General features: G+C 40.7%; 1 protein-coding gene across 1 annotated transcript in view; it reads left to right on the top strand.

Moving 5' to 3' along the window:
- The window catches only part of CUL1 (cullin 1), a 66,988-nt gene that overhangs the window by 24,144 nt on the left and 21,936 nt on the right, over positions 1-20,908 (top strand). The window contains exons 4-11 of the mRNA XM_060781553.2: positions 4,725-4,892; positions 8,486-8,536; positions 10,296-10,386; positions 13,229-13,392; positions 17,895-18,057; positions 18,727-18,857; positions 20,399-20,506; positions 20,592-20,698. Coding sequence (XP_060637536.1) covers positions 4,725-4,892; positions 8,486-8,536; positions 10,296-10,386; positions 13,229-13,392; positions 17,895-18,057; positions 18,727-18,857; positions 20,399-20,506; positions 20,592-20,698 — 983 coding nt within the window. The remainder of the gene's footprint in view (positions 1-4,724; positions 4,893-8,485; positions 8,537-10,295; positions 10,387-13,228; positions 13,393-17,894; positions 18,058-18,726; positions 18,858-20,398; positions 20,507-20,591; positions 20,699-20,908) is intronic.

The following is a 20,908-nucleotide window of genomic DNA, read 5'->3' as shown; positions in this document are numbered from 1 at the left end:
TTGAATTGTGCTCGGAAGCTAATTGGCAGCCAGTGGAGCTGGCGCAACAAGGGAGTTGTGTGCCCCCTGTATCCCGCTCCCATTAGTAGCCCGGCTGCCGAGCGTTGGACTAATTTGCAGCTTCCGGGCAGTCTTAATAGGCAACCCCATGTAGAGAGTGTTGCAGTAGTCTAAATGGGATGTAACCAGAGCGTGGACGACCATGGCCAAGTCCGACTTCTCAAGGTATGGGCGCAGCTGGCGCACGAGCTTTAACTGTGCAAAAGCTCTTGCGGCCACCGCCGAGACCTCGGGTTCCAGGCTCAGTGATGAGTCCAGGATCACTCCCAAGCTGCGAACCTGCGCCTTCAAGAGGAGTGCAACCCCGTCAAGCACAGGCTGTAACCCTATGCCCTGTTCGGCCTTACGACTGACCATCACAGATTTATTATGCAGTTTCCAGACATTCAACACACCATATCTAAGAAATGATGCAATTTATCTAATGCAAGTTTCTGAATCAGTTCACCAAATAACCCCAGGAACAGACCTAAGAATGAAGCCACCAAGAATTTTTGTTGTTGGGCTGTGTAATGGATATAGGATTGAGAGGGAAGCAGCTTCCTTTATCTTTCTGCAGAGGCCGAGATAACACAAAAGCATTGTGTTATCTCGGCCTCTGCACCTCATCTCTAGACCCATGCCCATCTTGGCTCATTAAATCAGCCAGAGGGGGGTTGCTTGATTGGTTTGTACTGATTGTCAATGCATCGCTGGAGCAAGGAATTTTTCCATCTAATTTGAAGCAGGCCGTGGTCCGTCCACTTATCAAAAAAGCTTCCCTTGACTCCACGGTGCTGAATAATTACAGGCCGATCTCCAACCTCCCCTTTTTGGGTAAGGTGCTGGAGAGGGTGGTCGCCTCTCAGCTTCAGGGTTTCTTAGACGATACCAACTACCTAGATCAGTCACAGTCTGGTTTCAGGCCTGGTCATGGCACCGAGACAGCCTTGGTCGCCTTGGTGGATGACCTCCGCAGAGAACTGGACAGGGGGAGTGTGACCCTGCTGGTTCTCTTGGACATCTCAGCGGCTTTCGATACCATCGATCATGGTATCCTTCTGGGTCGTCTCTCCGGGATGGGCCTTGGGGGCACGGTTCTGTCGTGGCTCCAGTCCTTCCTGGAGGGACGAACTCAGATGGTGAAGCTGGGAGACGCCTGCTCCGACCCCTGGCCTTTGACCTGTGGGGTCCCGCAAGGCTCTATTTTGTCGCCCATGCTTTTTAACATCTACATGAAACCGCTGGGAGAGGTCATCCGGAGTTTTGGAGTTGGGTGCCATCTCTACGCGGATGACACACAACTCTACTACTCTTTTCCACCTAACTCCAAGGAGGCGTCTCAGGTGCTAGACGAGTGCCTGGCCGCTGTGTCGATCTGGATGAGGAAGAACAAGCTGAAGATCAATCCCGATAAGACAGAGGTCCTCCTGGTCGATCGCAAACCAGATCGGGGTATAGGGTGGTCACCTGTGTTGGACGGGGTTACACTCCCCCTGAAACCACAGGTCCGCAGTTTGGGCGTCCTCTTGGATTCTTCGCTTACACTTGAGGCTCAGGTGTCGGCAGTATCCGGGAGGGCCTTTGCGCAACTGAGACTTGTGCGCCAACTGCGACCATACCTCGTGAAGGCTGATCTGGCTGGGGTGGTCCATGCCTTGGTCACCTCTAGAATGGATTACTGCAATGCAAAGACGGCTCGGAAACTTCAATTGGTCCAGCGGGCAGCAGCCAGGTTACTAACCGGAGCTCATTATCAAGAGAGGTCTACCCCTTTGTTTAAGGAGCTCCATTGGCTGCCATTTGTTTTCCGAGCCCAATTCAAGGTGCAGGTGCTCACCTACAAAGCCCTAAACGGTTTGGGACCACCCTACCTGCGTGACCGCATCACCATCTACGAACCCACGCGCTCGTTACGGTCATCTGGAGAGGCCCTGCTCGTGATCCCACCCACGTCGCAAGCGCGCTTGGTGGGGACACGTGACAGGGCCTTTTCTGTGGCGGCCCCCCGACTTTGGAACGCCCTCCCAAAAGATCTCAGACAGGCCCCCACTCTAGCCGTTTTCAGAAGGAACTTAAAAACTTGGCTGTTCCGTTGTGCCTTCCCAGACTAGGAATCCCCACCCAAGTCCTAGTAGCACCTTAGCATAACAAATTGTCGCTGCACATCGCACTTTTAACCCTACGTACCTCCTGCCATTCAGCACTTTTAACCCTTGTACCCCAGTGCGCCGGCCGAACCAATTTTTAATAATGTCCTGATGTACTGCCATTGTTGTTATTTTGCTTATTGTTTGATTTGTGTAGTATTGCGGTGTTGTTATTTTGCTTATTGTTTGATTTGCCTTGTTGTTGTGATGTTATATTCTCTATTGTATTGTGTTTGAGGCTTCGGCCTGTGTAAGCCGCATCGAGTCCTCCGGGAGATGCTAGCGGGGTACAAATAAAGTTAATAATAATAATAATAATAATAAGGCTTTCATAATCATTTATTCGCCTTGGAGTTTCTTGAAGGGTACATTTAGACAGAAAGTTATAGTGGACGTTCCCTCTGAAACCTATATCTATATGATTGTGATTCACATACAGTATGATTATTTTGTATGCGAATAAAGAAGAATTAGCAAAAGAAGGATCAGTATCATGATGATTGACAATATTTGGTTTCTCCTATTGTAAACTTAGTTTATTTGGATGATTGATGATTTTGTCTACATAAATAACACAATATTTTAAAACTAAAGAATGACTTCTCGCTAGCTGTTTTTTTGTTTTTGTTTTTGTAGGCCTACTTAAAACTTTACAATATGTTTGTAATGATATGTGTATGTTATATGAAATCGAATCTCATGATAGTGCTAATTTTGTTGCTGTCACCTCATATCAAGTGAACTTTGACTTATGGCAACCTCATAAAGGAAAGATCTCCAAGTGACCCTATCCACAACACCCCTGCTCAGGTCTTAGAGACTCGGGGCTGTGGTGTTTTTGACTGAGGGCTCTTCCAGACAGGGCCAAAGTCTGGGTTCCGGATTACCCTGAGATATCCAAATTACATCACAGGCTAATCCGGATTAATCCAGAAAACTTGGATTTCCAGGGTTACTGTGCATTAATAGATTACTTACAAGGATTCAGACCTTTGAATAAGATCCAGATCGTTGCAGGTGTTGAACTTCTAGGGATTGACTCAGAAATGTCTTTTTCAATCCCGAGGGTTTAGCCCTGTCTGAAAGGGCCCTAAGGCTGGATCTACACTGCCATATAATCCAGTTCAAATCCAATTATATGGCCGTGAAGATGGGGCCTGAGTCTGTCCATCTGAAATGTGGTCTTGCTCTTTTCCTACTGCCTTCTGTCTTAGCAAGCTTTATTGTCTTTACTAGTGAATTATGTCTTCACATGATATAGCTAAAGTAATTTAGTCGTATTGGCTTTTGGGGAGAGTTCAGGCCTGGACCTATTTGCAGTAAATTCTCCATTAACCAGAACTCAACCAATCAGCACTCTTGAGTAAGCAGCTAACAGGTTGAAAAAATAACCCTGTAAATCAGTGGTTCCCAAACCTTTTTTGACTAGGGACCACTTTGATCAGGGACCATTCTCCAAAATTAGTACCAAAGGGTTATGAATCAGTTTTTGGTCAATTTTAGATTCAATTTGGTTATTTGGGGTGCTGATTCAGAAAATTGCATTGGGTAGACCGCATCACGTTTAGTTTCTAATACAGAACATATGCCATCCAGTAGTCACCATCTGCTCACCCACAACAAACTATATTTAATAAGCCTTGGCACTTGTAAGAGGGTTTAATGAGACCAGTTGCTGTCATTACAACGGTGTAGTAACTATGAGGCCATGGACCATATTTTAGTTTTTGCAGACCACTTGTTTAAATAATATAGTGAAACTGTGTTACATTAAGTTACTTTTGTTAAACTTGGTAGATTGGTAGATGCTGGATAAATGTAGTTTTGGTTGCTTGAGAGTTACTTTTAAAAATAGGCCTAAATAACATTATATCCCATACAACATTATACCATAAACTCTGAATTGACTTAATATTAATATTAAAATACAGTAATTAAATATAAATAAAGACAAATTATTTTAAACTTACATTCCACTGAAATTGATTTTATTTTAATTTTTTTCTTTAACACATTGTTTTTATTTTATTTTTTGCTGCTCACTTGAAAGCTTTGGTTATTTGAGTTCTAGTTAACTGGGAGATGCAATAAAAATTCTGTTCAAAGCCAAACAAAGGTACTTTTTCTCATAGCAAAAATCAAAGCAACAAGAACATTCATTGCTAACCTTGTATAAACTATATGGTCGCCCTAGAGATTAAGACTAGGAGCAATTCATTCAGTAATTTAAACAATGAAGAGACAGGGCTCTAACCAATCTTGCCAAAAAGGATAATTTGCTTTAATCTACAATTTTGAGATTTTCTGGGAAATAGACGGTAATCTTTGGTTTACTACTGTGGAAATTAAGATGGGTGGCAATGTATAGTTTCCAATCAGCCAGCAAATGAGCAAGAACTTTCCAAAATCCTGAAGCCTAAGAAACCTTTGGAAAGTTCTTGCTCGTTGAAAGGCCTTACTCAAGACATATACAGAGAAACAATTTAAAATCCTACTTCTATTTTACATTACGTCCCTACTGTTTGTCTTTTCCAGGATGGCGAAGACTTGATGGATGAGAGTGTGTTGAAATTCTACACTCAACAGTGGGAGGATTATAGGTTTTCAAGCAAAGTACTAAATGGGATTTGTGCCTACCTCAATCGACACTGGGTTCGTCGTGAGTGTGATGAAGGTCGCAAGGGAATATATGAAATCTATTCAGTGAGTATTCATAAATAGTTGTTTGAAAGAAAAATATTTCATGTTTAATGTAAGATGTGGGGAAAGGTCACAATTCCTAAAAGTTTTTTTTTAAAAAAAATAACCAGTCTTCTGTCCTTTTAAAATAGAATATGCACTATGTAGCTACTTTCCTTGCCTTTCAGACCTTTCTGTGTATTTCTGTTTGCATATCTTTGGGCTGTAGCCAAAGTTAGTAATACCTGATGGAAATCAATGAGAGGACTAATTTAAATTTTATTGATTTTATTTATTTATTTATTTATTTATTACGATATTTCTAACCCACCTTTTTTAAGCACAAAGGCGACTCAAGGCGGCTTACAAATTGGCAGCAATTCAATGCCATAAAAATCCACAATATAGAATTAAAACATTTAGTGAGTCTTCTCCAAGGATGAGCGAATTGGGGAAGTTTAGGGCCCAGTTTTCATTAGCTGAAGGAGAGGCAATCCCAAAAACATTTGGGAAGGATCTTTTGCATGTAAACAGTAGGCTGAGAAAATATATATGCATATGCATAAAATTACCTTAGTACCCACATGTATGCCATTATTCTTAATATAGAGAAAGTATTAGTATGAATGAAGGACTTTAGGAATAGCTATACAGGTGGTCCCCAAATTATGAACAAGGTAGGTCCTATAGGTTTGTTCTTAAGGTGAATATGCATGTAAGTCAGAACAGGTACAGTTTTAAGTGTAACTCCAGTTATACACACACATACACATACACACCTGTGTGATCGATGAAAGAAATGTTTCAATACACATTACAAAATTAGGGGCACCGGTGAGTGGTTTCTAAAGTGTGTCTTATATGTTTGGGTTCGAAGGATGATGTTGTGTTCTTGTATTATGTAGTTTTGGTTTTTTACTATTTGCTTGCCGCTTTGAGTCCCACCTGTGAGAAAAAGTGGGATGAAAATTATTATTAATAATAATAATTTCTAAAATATCATAAGTGTCGGTTTCATTACTATAACGAGAGTAGCAATTTTTTGTTACTATTTTGTTAAGTTGCACAAGGGGGGGGCTTTCTGAGCTTTTTTTCCACTTATTTTTAGAGCTATTGGGATGAAACTTCTCAGTAGTGCAGCTCCATAGTGGCGTTCAAAGTTGGAGTGCAGAGAAAGGGTATTAAGAAGAGATATCACTTTTGTGCAGTTGTGGCAACCAATGTACATAGATTAGACTGGAAGTAACCTTAGAACAGGGATTCTCAACCGGTGGTTCCCCAAGTGTTTTGGCTTACAACTCCCAGAAATCCTAGCCAATTTACCAGCTGTTAGGATTTCTGGGAGTTGAAGGCCAAAACATTGGGGGACCTAATCAACACACACAAAATAGGCTGGCAGTCTCTAGAACAGCGTTTCTCAACTTGGGGGTTGTGACCCCTGGGAGGGCCGCGAGGAGGTTTCAGAGGGGTCGCCAAAGAAAACACAGTATTATCTGTTGTTCATGGGGGTTCTGTGTGGAAAGTTTGGCCGAATTCTATTGGTGGGGTTCAGAATGCTCGTTGATTGTAGGTGAACTATAAATCCCAACAACTACCACTCCCAAATGTCAAGGTCTATTTCCCTCCAAACTCCACCAGTGTTCATATTTGGGCATATTGAGTATTCATGCCAAGTTTGGACCAGATCCATCATTGTTTAAGTCCACAGTGCTCTCTGGATGTAGGTGAACTACAACTCCAAAAACTAAAGGTCAATGCCCACCAAACCCAGTATTTTCTGTAGATTGTAGCAGTTCTATGTGCCAAAATTGGTTCAATTCCTTTCTTGGTGGAGTTCCGAATGCTCTTTGATTGTTGGTGCACTACAACTCAGAAATGACAAAATCAATCCCTCCCAACCCCACCAGTATTCAAATTTGGGTGTATGGGATATTTGTGCCAAATTTGGTCCACTGAATCCTGCGTATCAGATATTAACATTCATAACAGTAGCAAAATTACAGTTATGAAGTTGCAATGAAAATAATGTTATGGTTGGGGGTCACAACAACATGAGAAACTATATTAAGGGGTTGTGGGCAGGGCCGTAGCCAGAAAAAAAATTCGGGGAGGGTTGACAATTTCGGCGGGGGGGGGGGGGGGGGGTTGAAATTTTTTTGGGGGGGGTTGAAAATTTCGGCGGGGGGGATTGAAACCCGCTCACGGTGAAGCAAAGAGCACAGCGGGGGCAGAGCAGCCTTCAATAGCCTGTACCTCCGCCCCTGTCAACCACCTCCACCAAGTCTGGCCTCCTTAATGAGAGCATTCAACACACACACACCCAACTTGGTTGCTTCACTACATCGGCTATTGCTGCAAGTAATGACAGTGTGAATAAATTGTCAATATTTGCTTGAGATAGTGCTTACAGTTCTGGAGGGACTCTTAATTTTTTGCATCTCATAGACCTAGCATGGGGATTTGTTTAACCAGTTAAAATTCATGAGTAAAGTAAACCAGGTTTTTTTAAAAAATCTGAAACATTTCGGGGGGGGGGGGGTTTAAACCCCTAAAACCACCCCCTCGCTACAGGCCTGGTTGTGGCATTAGGAAGGTTGAGAAACACTGCTCTAGAAGATAACAACAATTAAAAGGCTCCCCATGAATAAAAAGGAAGAAAACCGTGTATTTGAATCATAGACTCATAAAGCTGGAAGAGATCACAAGGGCCATCCCGTCCAAACCCCTGCCATGCAGGAAAATACCAACAAAGCACCCCCTATAGATGGCCATTTAGTCCCTGTGGTGGAGTCTCCACCACACACCGAGGCAGCATATTTCATTGCCAAAAAGCTCTTACTGTCAGGAAATTCTTCCTAATGTTTAAGTGGAATCTCTTTTCTTGCAGTTTGAATCCGTTCCTCCATGTCCTAGTCTTTAAAGAAAAAGAAAACAACCTTTTCAAGCATGGCTCTCACGTCCCCTTTCAGTCTTATTTGGGGATAGTCAGTATTTCTTTGGATGAAAGTGCTACACACTCATTTTTCATTCTACTGTACTTGAAAATAAATTCCTGATCTGAACGTTTGCCCCAAGGCATCATGTTCTGTAATTCTAAACATACTTTAAAAGGATTTCGTGTTGTAATAAATGTGTATCAGCTTGCTTAGAATCACTCTCCATTCTGAGGCATTATTTTGCATCTGATGCTGACAAGTTACATACATATTCTAAGAGAAGCAATTCCAACAATCCTGAAGTATGCTTACCACATATGAGACAGTGGTTCAATTAGCAACATTCCTTCAAGTTTGCTGGAATTCACTGACAGGTAGTTGTGCAGAAGACAAACACATTAAATTTTGGGAGTAAAAATCCTGAAGAAAAAGAGTTCTGTAAAATCTAACCATCCAGATTTCATATTGTTTCATATTTATTGTTTTATTGCTTATAGATGTATTGTTTTAATTTTTTATGTGTAACTGTAGTGTATAATTGTAATTGTTTGCACTGGCATTTAATTTTGCCATTACTTATGTGTAAACCGCTTTGAGTCCCCCTCGGGGTGAGAAAAGCGGTATACAAATACTGTAAATAAATAAATAATCTCATATTGATAATCTTCTGTTAAATTCTAGCTTGCACTTGTGACTTGGAGGGACTGCTTGTTCAGACCATTAAATAAGCAGGTATGTCTTTTACTTGATTACTATTGAATATTGCTTTATAATGTTTTATTAATGTCATAAATGAATATTGTTGAGCATTTAGCAAATAAGTCCAAGTAAATGAACCTGATCAACAGCCAGAAGCAGAATAACATAAAATCTGTATTATAGTGACTTCTCAGTTAATTGCAACTCAAGTAGTCGTAACTCTCAAACTTTTTTTTCCAATTTTTCTTTTTCTATTGAATTATTTGTGATTGTGCTAATTGAAACTCCTTCAGAAATTCCCACCTTTAATGGGTGTTTTTTCCTTTAGAATTTCTTCCTGGCATTTCCTGAAATCCAAGAGTCATGCTCTTCTTTACCACAATTGCAAACTCTAGCATTATATGACTTTTTTCCCCTAGAGTACCAACTACTTTGATACCATTGATTAGGAAGACTTCCTGATTTATCTATTTAGCTACCATATAAGTGCCTCTGTACTACTGGAGCCCCCGGTGGCACAGTGGGTTAAACCCCTGTGCCGACAGGACTGAAGACCAACAGGTCGCAAGTTCGAATCCGGGGAGAACGCGGATGAGCTCCCTCTATCAGCTCCAGCTCCTCATGCGGGGACATGAGAGAAGCCTCCCACAAGGATGATAAAACATCAAAACATCCGGGTGTCCCCTGGGCAACGTCCTTGCAGACGGCCAATTCTCTCACACCAGAAGCGACTTGTAGTTTCTCAAGTTGCTGCTGACACAACAAAGGAAAACCAAAAATTCCTGAGCAATAAGTCCCCAACTACCAGTACCTTTCTTTTCTTCATCTTGTGATTTCTGGTTATCTTGACTCCTTCCCTGGCATGTGGTATCCCCCTGTTCTGGTTTTCTGATAGAACAACTTCAGCATTGCTGTTATTATGAATATGTAGGAAATTATTGTTTAGTTGGAGAGGTTCTGAATCCCTTCTGTATGATATATGCCTGTTGCAGGTGTAGTTGATGAGGTTTTCTGGCAAGAGGACAAACATAGCACATACACTGGCAGAGGCCAACTATGGATCTTTCTGTCTCTATCTCCGCAGTTATTCTTTTCCTGTCTGTAATATCTGTGTAAGATATTACTCCATAATCTCAGGGATTCATATGCATTTTTTGTCAAGACATTTTCACTGGCCATTTTACTCTGTTTTTTATTTGTGTACTGGTTATTTTCTTTGATGATATGTTGTAGTTTTAATTTTTATAATTTCAAAAGCAAAATATAAATATTTACATTCCACGTATTTGGAGCCCCCAGTGGCGCAGTGGGTTAAACCCCTGCGCCGGCAGGACTGAAGACCGACAGGTCGCAGGTTCGAGTCCGGGGAGAGGCAGATGAGCTCCCTCTATCAGCTCCAGCTCCTCATGCGGGGACATGAGAGAAGCCTCCCACAAGGATGATAAAACATCAAATCATCCAGGCATCCCCTGGGCAACGTCCTTGCAGATGGCCAATTCTCTCACACCAGAAGCGACTTGCAGTTTCTCAAGTCGCTCCTGACACGACAAAAAACAAAAACAAAGCTGCACCTTTTCCATAAACCTAAAAGATTTAATAAATAAATGTTTTCTATTTGTTTGTTTTTTAAAATCAAACCAGATACAATATTTTAATCAGTTTTTATTTATGCTGGTAGAGGAAGAATTTTCCATTTTTTATGTGGCTAAGCCTATCAAATGTGAGCATTAGTGTTATAAATAATGTAATACTGATTGCTCCTTTATATCTTCATTACCCCATATTTCTGAAGGTAACAAATGCTGTGCTGAAGCTGATTGAAAAGGAAAGAAATGGTGAAACAATCAACACGAGACTGATCAGTGGAGTTGTGCAATCTTATGGTAAATTTATTTTTTGTTGCTTAATATCCTCATATGGATTCTGCATATGGCTCTAGTGCAATATACTTCCCAGCTATGTATAAATGTCGTCGAATTTAAAATATCCCTTGTAGTTTTTTCTCATTTCTTCTGTGAGCATCTAAGCCTTCCCCAAGCCTACCAGAAACGGAAGTGAGTGAAATTTGTGTCACTAAATTAGTTTTGTTCTTCCTCTCTTAGATTTGAAGGTATTTAGTACATTTAACACTGTAAATTCTTTTTCATTTCCTGCTAAGATGTTTTTGACATATTCAATATTTGCGACAAGTTCCTGTGTTACACATTAAGGTCTGTCTTCTGTGAAAATTTCTGAAAAAATCAAAACATTGTATTCTTTTGTCATTGAACTCAGGAGAAATACAAGAGTAGACTAATAATGAGCAATAAATAAATACTGAATTTAAAAAGTGGGAACTATGGGTGAGAGCTTTGCCTGGAACCTTGTAGAAAACCACTATGTTCTTGAAGCAATGGCCACGTGTTTCTTAAACTGTTGAGCTGACTGTTACCACCTTCGCAGGGTTGTCTTATGAAAAGATGCTGGTTGAGTGAATGCTGAGTTGAGGAAAACACTCATGCAGTGAAATTGCCACATGTGAAGCTACTCAATTTGTTTTCTTTAATTAAACTATTGTGTTCACAATCCTTACAACTTGTGAACAAATTCATTGAAGATTAATTAAATCTGGTTTTAAAATATGAAGGACTGGACTGAAAAAATAGCAACACTTGCATTTTAGCTTTGTTTGAAGGGTATATATTAGTTTCCTACGTTATCCTCTAGAATAAGGGTGTCAAACCCATTTTTATTGAGGGCCACGTCAGCTTTATAGTTGCCTTCAAAGGCCATTGAATCCATGAATGAAGAATCCATGGATACAGAGGACCAACCATATATATATGGTTGTCCCCTGATATTAAGTCCAGTCATGTCTGACTCTGGGGTATGGTGCTCATCTCCATGTAGTCATGTGGCCAACATGACTGCATGGAGCGCTGTTACCTTTCCGCCAGAGCGGTACCTATTGATCTACTCACATTTGCATGCAGGGTAGGCAGAATCTAGGGCTGATAGTGGAAGCTCACGCCACTCCCCAGAATCGAACCTGCGACCTTTCGGTCAATAAGCTCAGCAGCTCAGCGCTTTAACCCACTGCGCCACCGGGGGCTCCTCATATATACTGTATATACTCAAGTATAAGTCGACCTGAATCTAAGCTGGGGGACCTAATTTTACCACAAAAAGCTGGAAAAATGTATTGACTCAAGTATAAGCCGAGGGTGAGAAATGTAGCTGCTATTGGTAATCGTCAGTAGGTTAAATGTTTTTGAGTATTTACACAAAACTGTAATTTAAGATAAGACTGCCCAACTCTGATTCAACCATTATTCTGACCTCTTTCAATGTAAATGTGCTTACCTCTTGCCTATAATGATAGAATAAAATAATAAATGTAATAACATGTAATAAAAATAATAATAATGGAAATAATGGAAATTTATAATAATAGTAATAATAATAAAATGATAAATGTAATTATAACAATAATAGAGTCAAATAATAAATGCAATAAATATAATAATACAGTAAAATAATGTAAATATAATAATAGAGTAAAATAATAAATGTAATAAAAGTAATAATACAGTAAAATAATGTAAATGTATTATTATTATTATTAATAGAGTAAAATAATAAATGTAATAAAAATAATACTAATAGCAGAGTAAAATAATAAATAACCTTGACTCGAGAATAAGCCGAGGGGATTTTTTTCAGCCTAAAAAAGGGGCTGAAAAACTTGGCTTATACTCGAGAATATACAGTATATATAATTACATAGGGATTGGCACTCTTTAGTTTTTAACCAGTTTGGGTTCCCAGAGGCTATGGAATGACAACTACTATCCCTTTTGATTATCCAACATGCGGACTGGGGATAATGAGAATTGCAACCTTAACAGCACTTATGGCTCTGAGGCTGGGGAAAGGTTAAAGGACATTTTAAATGTTAGACATCATGTCTACTATCTTTGTACCTACGGGTTAAAGCACTGAGCTGCTGAGATTGTTGATCGAAAGGTCGCAGGTTCGATTCCGGGAAGCGGCGTGAGCTTCCGCTGTCAGCCCTAGCTTCTGCCAACCTAGCAGTTCGAAAACATGCAAATGTGAGTAGATCAATAGGTACCGCTCCGGCGGGGAGGTAACGGCGCTCCATGCAGTCATGCCGGCCACATGACCTTGGAGGTGTCTACGGACAACGCTGGCTCTTTGGCTTAGAAATGGAGATGAGCACCACACCCCAGAGTCAGACATGACTGGACTTGATGTCAGGGGACTACCTTTACCTTTTAAAACAGAACAAACTGCAGCTCACCAGATATTACTGTATCACAACTCCCATCAGCTGTAATCATGCTAAATAGTGAGGAATAAAGGCGTTGTAGTCTAGCATCTGGAAGGCCACATAAAATGACATGTCAGATTTGGCCTGCGGAAATGGAGATGACACATGTGCTCTACAAGCAAGTTTAATTAGTAGAAGAAGAAATATAGGAAAATAAAATCAAAATGGCTTACCATCACAAGACTGCCTTTATAGTTTATGTCATGGATGCATGATAATGTAAAACTTACGTATGTGGGTTGTCACACATGTTCACTTTTTGAGATAAAATAGGGATAACTGTATAATTGACTTGGCATGGATGTAACATGGAGCTTTCTCAGATGATAATTATATTGTTCAGCAGAATAAGTCTTGAGGAATAAAGCTCCTTAAACTTGTTCATGTATTTTCAGTGGAGCTGGGGCTAAATGAAGATGATACCTTTGCTAAGGGGCCTACATTGACAGTTTATAAAGAATCCTTTGAATCTCAGTTTCTTGCTGATACAGAGAGATTCTATACAAGAGAGAGCACTGAATTTTTGCAACAGAATCCGGTTACAGAATACATGAAAAAGGTATGTAAATTGATATTGTGTGTTTGTCATTCTAAAAAAAAAGACTTTATAATACTTTGAAGTAATATTTTAGGCTAGAACTTGCATAGTGAAGACTGAGCAGTGTTCTTTTTCTAGACAATATCAATTCGTTTTCCATTTACACTGCTGCAGTTCAGTTTTCTGGCTGATTGGCTTTTCTCTTTCATAATTTAGCAAAATTTCTTGGTTTAGATGTCTATTACTGAGGAATTAAAGAATTACTCTAATTTGTAGTGAAAGGGTACGAACAGTTTTTTCATGCTTTCCAATTAGGGAGGAGGGAAATAGTTATAAGAATTCTATTGTAGTGTCACCCTCCACTCTTTACCTCCTGTTTTGATCTAAAATGTAACTGAAAGGTCTCCAAACAAAGAGACAAAGCTTCTAAATAGCTCTGGGCATATAAAAAATGATGCGACAGAGCTTTGAAGAGGGGAGGGAGGAATTTCCAAAGCTCCTGGCTTTTATTTTTGATTTTTTTGCACCAGTAGCTCTTTAGAAGCCTCATATCTACATTTGTTGGCCTTTCAGGTACATTTTAGGCGGAAATGGGCATGGGGCTGGTGGCAATAACCCCAGCCGATCTCATCATCTGTCCAGCCCCCGCCAAAATAGTGGGGTTTTGGCAAGCTGTCTGACCTCCAACATGAGTGAAATCAACATTTAAAAATCATCTTGTATGAAAGCGGTCATAGTAGGAACTTTCTGTTTTCGTGATCTCTATGAATCACACAATTGGGTAATCTACTCAGACGCCGAGCGCTGTTTGGAACCTTCTAGAATCACAAAGCAGAAAAGTATTGGTGGTAACCCTCCCCAGTGTCCTGAGGCTATATAAGGCCTGGTTGCCACCAAAACCCCTCAATTCCTTTTGTCGGTGCTTTACCCAGTTTCAGGAACCTTAGCTTGTCGAGCTTGTTGATTCATCAGATTTTTTCTTGCTTCTAACAGCGAATTCCGACTACCATCTTATCTTCCATTCTAGCCTTGCGTTGTAGAGGCTCCCACTTTCGATTGATCTTGCTCCATGAGTACAGTGCTTGCGGCCTAGTCCAAGATGGCCTTCACAATCTGCTTTAAGCAGTGTGAACAGTGGACAGGCCAACTTCCTGACATGGATAGACATTCTAAGTGCTTTCTGTATTTGGACAAGGGCCATTTGGTCTCATCTTGTGTTCAATGCCAGGCTTTTACGCCTCAGGCAAGGAAGAACTAGGAGGTGAGGTTTCACCCTTCCTGTGTCAACAGGCCCTTTCACCTTCATCCACGGCTTCTGCCTCAATTTCAAGGTCCCAAATTGGGTTGAAGCAGTTGGATATGAGCACATTGAAGTCTGCTCCCACGTCTGCCTCGGGGAAGCATGTCCCTCCCTCAATGCTTTCAGTGAAGGCCACCTTGAAGCATTCAGCTGAGGAAGCAGCTGCCTAAGAATTTGAAAAACACTGAAGTCTAAGGAGCCCACTCATTCCCCTGAGAAACAACAGGAAATGCCCACGAAGCCAAAAAGGCTAGAAAGGAAAAGGCCAAAAATTGTCTAGAAATGGCAAATCTCAAGAGTCTCTTAGTGAACTGCCAGTTCTAACAGCTTAGCTACCAGGGACCCCGAGGGCAACCTTGGAAGTGTCTCATTCGGTCTTGTTGCTGGAAGGAAAGCATGACACTGGCGAGCCAAACTCTGAGCCTGAACCCTCCATGGAAGTCACCGAGTCTCGACCTACTCCTCTGGCTGACTATTAGACTGAACCAGTAAAAATCAGGTCCTTGTCTCAATAGAAGTTAGTCTGCTTTGGCAGACTGACATGCTCGGGTGGAATCCCCTGTGGTGCCACCAAACCACCAATGTGAGTCTCTGGTGGTTCATTAACAATGAAATGGGTGCACGAGAGCTAAGACCTCCAACACCCCCTCCCAGATGTATGCCTCCAGCTGCTGTGTACCTCCAGTGGGTACGATTACCTGGCGAGATCGGTCCGTTTCTTAGATGGGGATTTCACTGGTGAAGATTATGAACCCCATTCACCTTTGTGGTCTGAGGTTGACTCCTATGTTGCTTTTCCGATCACTTGCCAGAACCAAGGATCTCGATCATTGATTCGCCATCTTCTACTAATGATCTGGGACTATTTACGGACCAGGTTCTGCATATGGCCAAGACTTTGGGGCTCAGGATCAAATATGGATGCAGTTTGTCGATGACCCACTGTTTACGGATGCCCAAAGGGTTGCTTCTTCTGTTGAGTACCTGCGCTTTTTTCCTCACTTACTGCAAGTGATGAGTATTTCCTCGTCCAACCTCTTTTCTTTACCACCTACTTTGAGAAAAGTAGAAACTTGGTATTGAGTTGATGACTCCGAGTTGTCCTGGCTTTTGCAGCACCTGAAGCTGAACTCCATTGTTATGGGCGAAGCTCAGTCCCACTCGAGCCAATGTCTCCACTCCACTCTGGCAGACAAAAGGGGGAAGAAGATTGATGCTCTTGGGAGAAAGGTCTACTTGGATGCCGCATTATTGGCCCGCATCCCTACTTATTTATTTATTTATCGTGTCAGTGCAACCAGTCAATTATATTACATTTCTAACAGAACAAAGCAAACAAACAAACAAACAAAATACAAAATTTGTGAGTTTGGTAGTTGATTAAATGACCTTTGACCAGTATCTGGCCACTTGGAGTGCTTCTGGTGTTGCTGCAAGAAGGTCCTCCATTGTGCATGTGGCAGGGCTCAGGTTGCATTGCAGCAGGTGGTCAGTGGTTTGCTCTTCTCCACACTCGCATGTCAAGGATTCCATTTTGTAGCCCCATTTCTGAGGGTTGGCTCTGCATCTCGTGGTGCCAGAGCGCAGTCTGTTCAGCACCTTCCAAGTCGCCCAGTCCTCTGTGTTCCCAGGGGAGAGTCTTTCATTTGGTATCAGCCATTGGTTGAGGTTCTGGGTTTGAGCCTGCCACTTTTGAACTCCGGAGGTGTTCTGGAGAGTGTCTCTGTAGATCTTAGAAAACTATTTCTAGATTTAAGTTGTTGACATGCTGGCTGATACCCAAACGGGATGAGCTGGAGATGTCTCTGCCTCCCTACTTATTGAGCTTGCATGACAGACTACCAAAGATCTGTGGGACTCTATTGCTCCTTTCTTTGACCATCCAGATGATGAGGTCAAGACTGCACTGTCCACCTTCCTCCAGGAGGCTCTGTTCTTGGCATGTCACCAGGTCCAGCTTTCAAAACACACAGCTGACACTGGTGGTAAAATGCAGGCCCATGTAGTAGTGATTCACCACCATGCTTGGTTTCGCTTATCCAGCCTTTCCTCTTCTGCCAGTCATTGGAGACCCTCCTTTCAATGACACCAGTTCGTTTGCATTGGTCCCCAGAGTTAACCACCCTTGCTGTGTTGGTCAGTCCCTCTCTGCTGCCATCTCCAGGCCACAATCTGACCCCTGTCTTTGGGAATTGTCTCTCCAAATTCCTCGCTGCCTGTCCCACCTCACCCGCAATCTCTGGGTGCTTGACATCCTCACATTTGGCTATATCATTAAGTTTGATTCTTTACCCCCAACAGGGACAATGCCCGGAACCTTGCCTTCCCCTCCAATATTGGAGGAGTCCAAGATACTTCTCCAGAAAAGTACCATAAAACCCCTTCACAAAAAGGACTTCCCATGGGCTTGTTTTTTCCAGTACTTCACTGTATCACAGAAGGCCGGAGGCTGTGTTAAAGCTCATGGAACTAGGGCAAAGTCTACCATGTCATATTTTTGTCATAATGGGAATCGAAGTCTCCTGTCATTTCTTTCATAGGAGACAGTCCAATGTTCTTGCAAGGGCTGGAACAGCATCAGTAAGCTTCACTAAGGCTCCTTCTACACTGCCCTATATCCCAGGATCTATCCCAGATTATGTACTTTAAACTGGATTATATGAGTCTCCACTGCCAGATAATCTGAGATAAACAGGTTATCTGGGATCATATCCTGGAATAGAGGGGCAGTGTGGAAGGGGCCTATTTTTTTAAAAACATGCAGTTACTGACACGCATATGCATTTCCATCAGTATGGGCTGTAGCTATATGACAACTGGGCCTCACATAGCCTTGGGATGGTGGGCAGGGTTACCGCCACACTTTTTCTGCCCAGTGATTCTAGAAGATTCTGAACAATGCCTACACGTATTACCCAATTGTGTGAATTCACAGAAGACCACTTGAAGAAATACAGTTACAGGTAAGTAATCATTCCTTCTTATCCTTACAATAAACTGCAATGAAAATGAAAGATATCCTTGTATTTCCTCCCCAGCCTTCTCTATATGCAAAGTTGATGAACAGTATACGTATAGGTAGTATATAAAAGCCAACACATATGGAATGCATATTATACAAACATGTGCATAAGCCCCCCCCCCAATGCTTTGATGATAGATTTTATTTTGTAAATATTATGAACTTTTAAGAACTTTTAAAATAAGATTTGCGTATTTTTAGGCGGAAGCCCGTCTTCTGGAAGAACAACGTAGGGTTCAAGTATATCTGCATGAGAGCACACAAGATGAATTAGCACGAAAATGTGAACAAGTTCTTATTGAAAAACATTTGGAAATCTTTCACACTGAATTTCAGAACCTTTTGGATGCTGACAAAAATGAAGGTAGATGGTCTCAAACAATTTGTAGACATTTGTACGTAATAAAATTTGTATTTGGTGGACATCTCTTAAGTAGTACCTTTTGAAGCACATTATTGAAGGAAATGGGTTTAATAGATTTGTAAAAATTTTTAAATGATTAAAATACAGTAGAGTCTCGCTTATCTAACATAAACAGACCAGCAGAACACCGGATAAGCAAAACATTGGATAATAAGGAGGGTTTAAATGTCAAATTACATTATGATTTTACAAATTAAGCACCAAAACATCATGTTTTACAAGAAATCAACAGAAAAAAACAGTTTAATACATAGTAGCCTTATGTCATAATAACTGTATTTACTAATTTAGCACCAAAATATCGCAATGTATTGAAATAGCTGTGGATACGACTGTTGGATAATACAGAACGTTGTATGAGCGAAGGTTGGATAAATGAGACTCTACTGTAGCAAGATTTTAACTACCCTCATTTAAATATCCCTTTTCAGTTGTTTAATGTTAAATAAAAAATACTTAAATGTCTTTTTGTCCTCTACTGAGAACCCCCAGTTGTTTGCGTTGTTTCAGTGCATTTGCTAATGATCTCTTATCAGTTCTTAGGTGACTAAAGAAGATGAGAGCTCAAATGCTAATATAAATCAAAGTATTTCTCTACTTACTTTTCAGACTTGGGACGCATGTATAATCTTGTATCTCGAATCCAGGATGGGCTTGGAGAGCTGAAAAAACTATTGGAAACCCATATTCATAATCAGGGTCTAGCTGCAATTGAAAAATGTGGAGAAGCTGCTCTAAATGCAAGTATTATTTCAACCGTATTATTAAGTATTATTAAGTATTATTAAGTATTATTTCAACCAGAAGCACTCCAAGTGGCCAAATACTGGTCAAAGGACATTTAATCAACTACCAAACTCACAAATTTTGTATTTTGTCTGTTTGTTTGCTTTGTTCTGTTAGAAATGTAATATAATTTGACTAGTTGTCCTGACACGACAAATAAAATTTCAACCGTAATCTCAAAACTCCCCTCAGATTTACAAAACATGCAATATATTGAGTACATTGTTCTTAGAGGATCAGGAATGCCACAAATATTTTCATACATAGGTGTTGAGGCAAATATATTTATAAAATTTAAACATAGTCACATTCTGTATTTCAAAAGATTATTTTTGTTACAGTTACCATGGAAAGGGGTTCCCTGAACTATGTCGCTGGGAGAACTTTTTTTTTTTAGCAATTCAAAAGTGTATTTAGTTCAAGGCCATACAGGCAAGAAGAGGGGGGTGCTGCATGTGGCAAATGGGCCCTCATATCAGATGTCTGATCGCCACTGGACCAATGGGCATCTTTTTGAAGTAAAGTTATTTGGCTTTGTCATACAGTCATGGTATTAAAAGCCCATCAAACCGCTCTGAACCCAACTAGCTAGAACATTGTTATTTACCAGCTTTCAACCTTCTTGCTATCTTGCCTTTTCACCCCAAAAGAGCTGAAATGTACTCTGCCTACAATCAAATAGTTCAATTTCATTATTTAACATTTATGAGTTCACATGCATACCAAACAACAAAATATGTTATCCACATTTTTAATATTTTCATTACCTTCTCTTTTTATTGTATAATACATAGAAACATACCATCTTTGAAATTAACATTCAAAATACCAGTATTTTCCCCAATCCCACCACCACCAACACACACACACACACACACACACACATTTATTTATTTATTTGGTAGTTTTGTATACTGGTCTTCTCACCTCCATTCGAGGGACTCGGGCCGGTTTCCAACATCAATATTACAGACCGTCATTAAAATATCATATTTCTAAATCACACTAAAACAATAAAACATTGAAACAATTTGAATGGCAAAAATACAATCATATGATTACAGTGGTCAGTCGTCATCAAAGTCATTATTCGTTGTCATCCATCCATATCACAGGATCGTGGCTCATTCATTGAATGCCAATCTCCAAAGCCAGGTTTTCACCTGTTTCCTGAATGTTAAGATCGAAGGGGCAGTTCTGATCTCCAGTGGAAGGGAGTTCCAGAGTCGAGGGGCCACCACCGAAAAGGCCCTGTCTCTCGTCCCCACCAGCCGCGCCTGTGAGGCTGGTGGGATCGAGAGCAGGGCCCCTCCAGACGATCTTAGTAATCTTGTAAACACCCCCCCCCCCCCGGCCCAGGAACAGTGAAGTACTTTTGCTGTGTTTATTACAATTGTTCAATCATGAGAATAGTCTTATTTAACACTGTATATTTATCTTTGCTGGGAGAACTTTTGGAAGTTCACTGAATTTGTCATTTTTTAAAAATGTATAGGATCCAAAAATGTATGTACAAACAGTATTGGATGTCCATAAGAAATACAATGCACTGGTGATGTCTGCTTTCAACAACGATGCTGGTTTTGTGGCTGCACTAGATAAGGTAAATAGATTTAAATTCCAGCCACCATTGACAATTGCTGGTTTTTTAGACATCTGAAAAATTCACTTTTTAATGTACTTTATAGGCTTGTGGTCGGTTTATAAATAACAACGCAGTGACAAAAATGGCTCAGTCATCAAGTAAATCCCCAGAACTGTTGGCACGTTATTGTGACTCTCTGCTTAAAAAAAGGTATGCTGCAGCCTTTATTTTCCTTGCATTTAAACTCTTAATCAAAGAATCTTGTCATTGTAGTGGGAAAATTGTTACCTAGTAAGCAGTTGTTGTTCTATATAATACTGATTGGTTGATTTAGAGACACAAAGGGTTATTTTCGGTCCAACTTATAGTCACCATAAACTATGAAAGGCATTTTATGCAAATATAATAGGAATATTTGCT

This window comes from Anolis sagrei, chromosome 6 (assembly GCF_037176765.1).
Source record: "Anolis sagrei isolate rAnoSag1 chromosome 6, rAnoSag1.mat, whole genome shotgun sequence".
Lineage (NCBI taxonomy): Eukaryota > Metazoa > Chordata > Lepidosauria > Squamata > Dactyloidae > Anolis > Anolis sagrei.
Note: the sequence above shows the minus strand (reverse complement) of the source record. Positions and strands in the feature narration are given on the sequence as shown.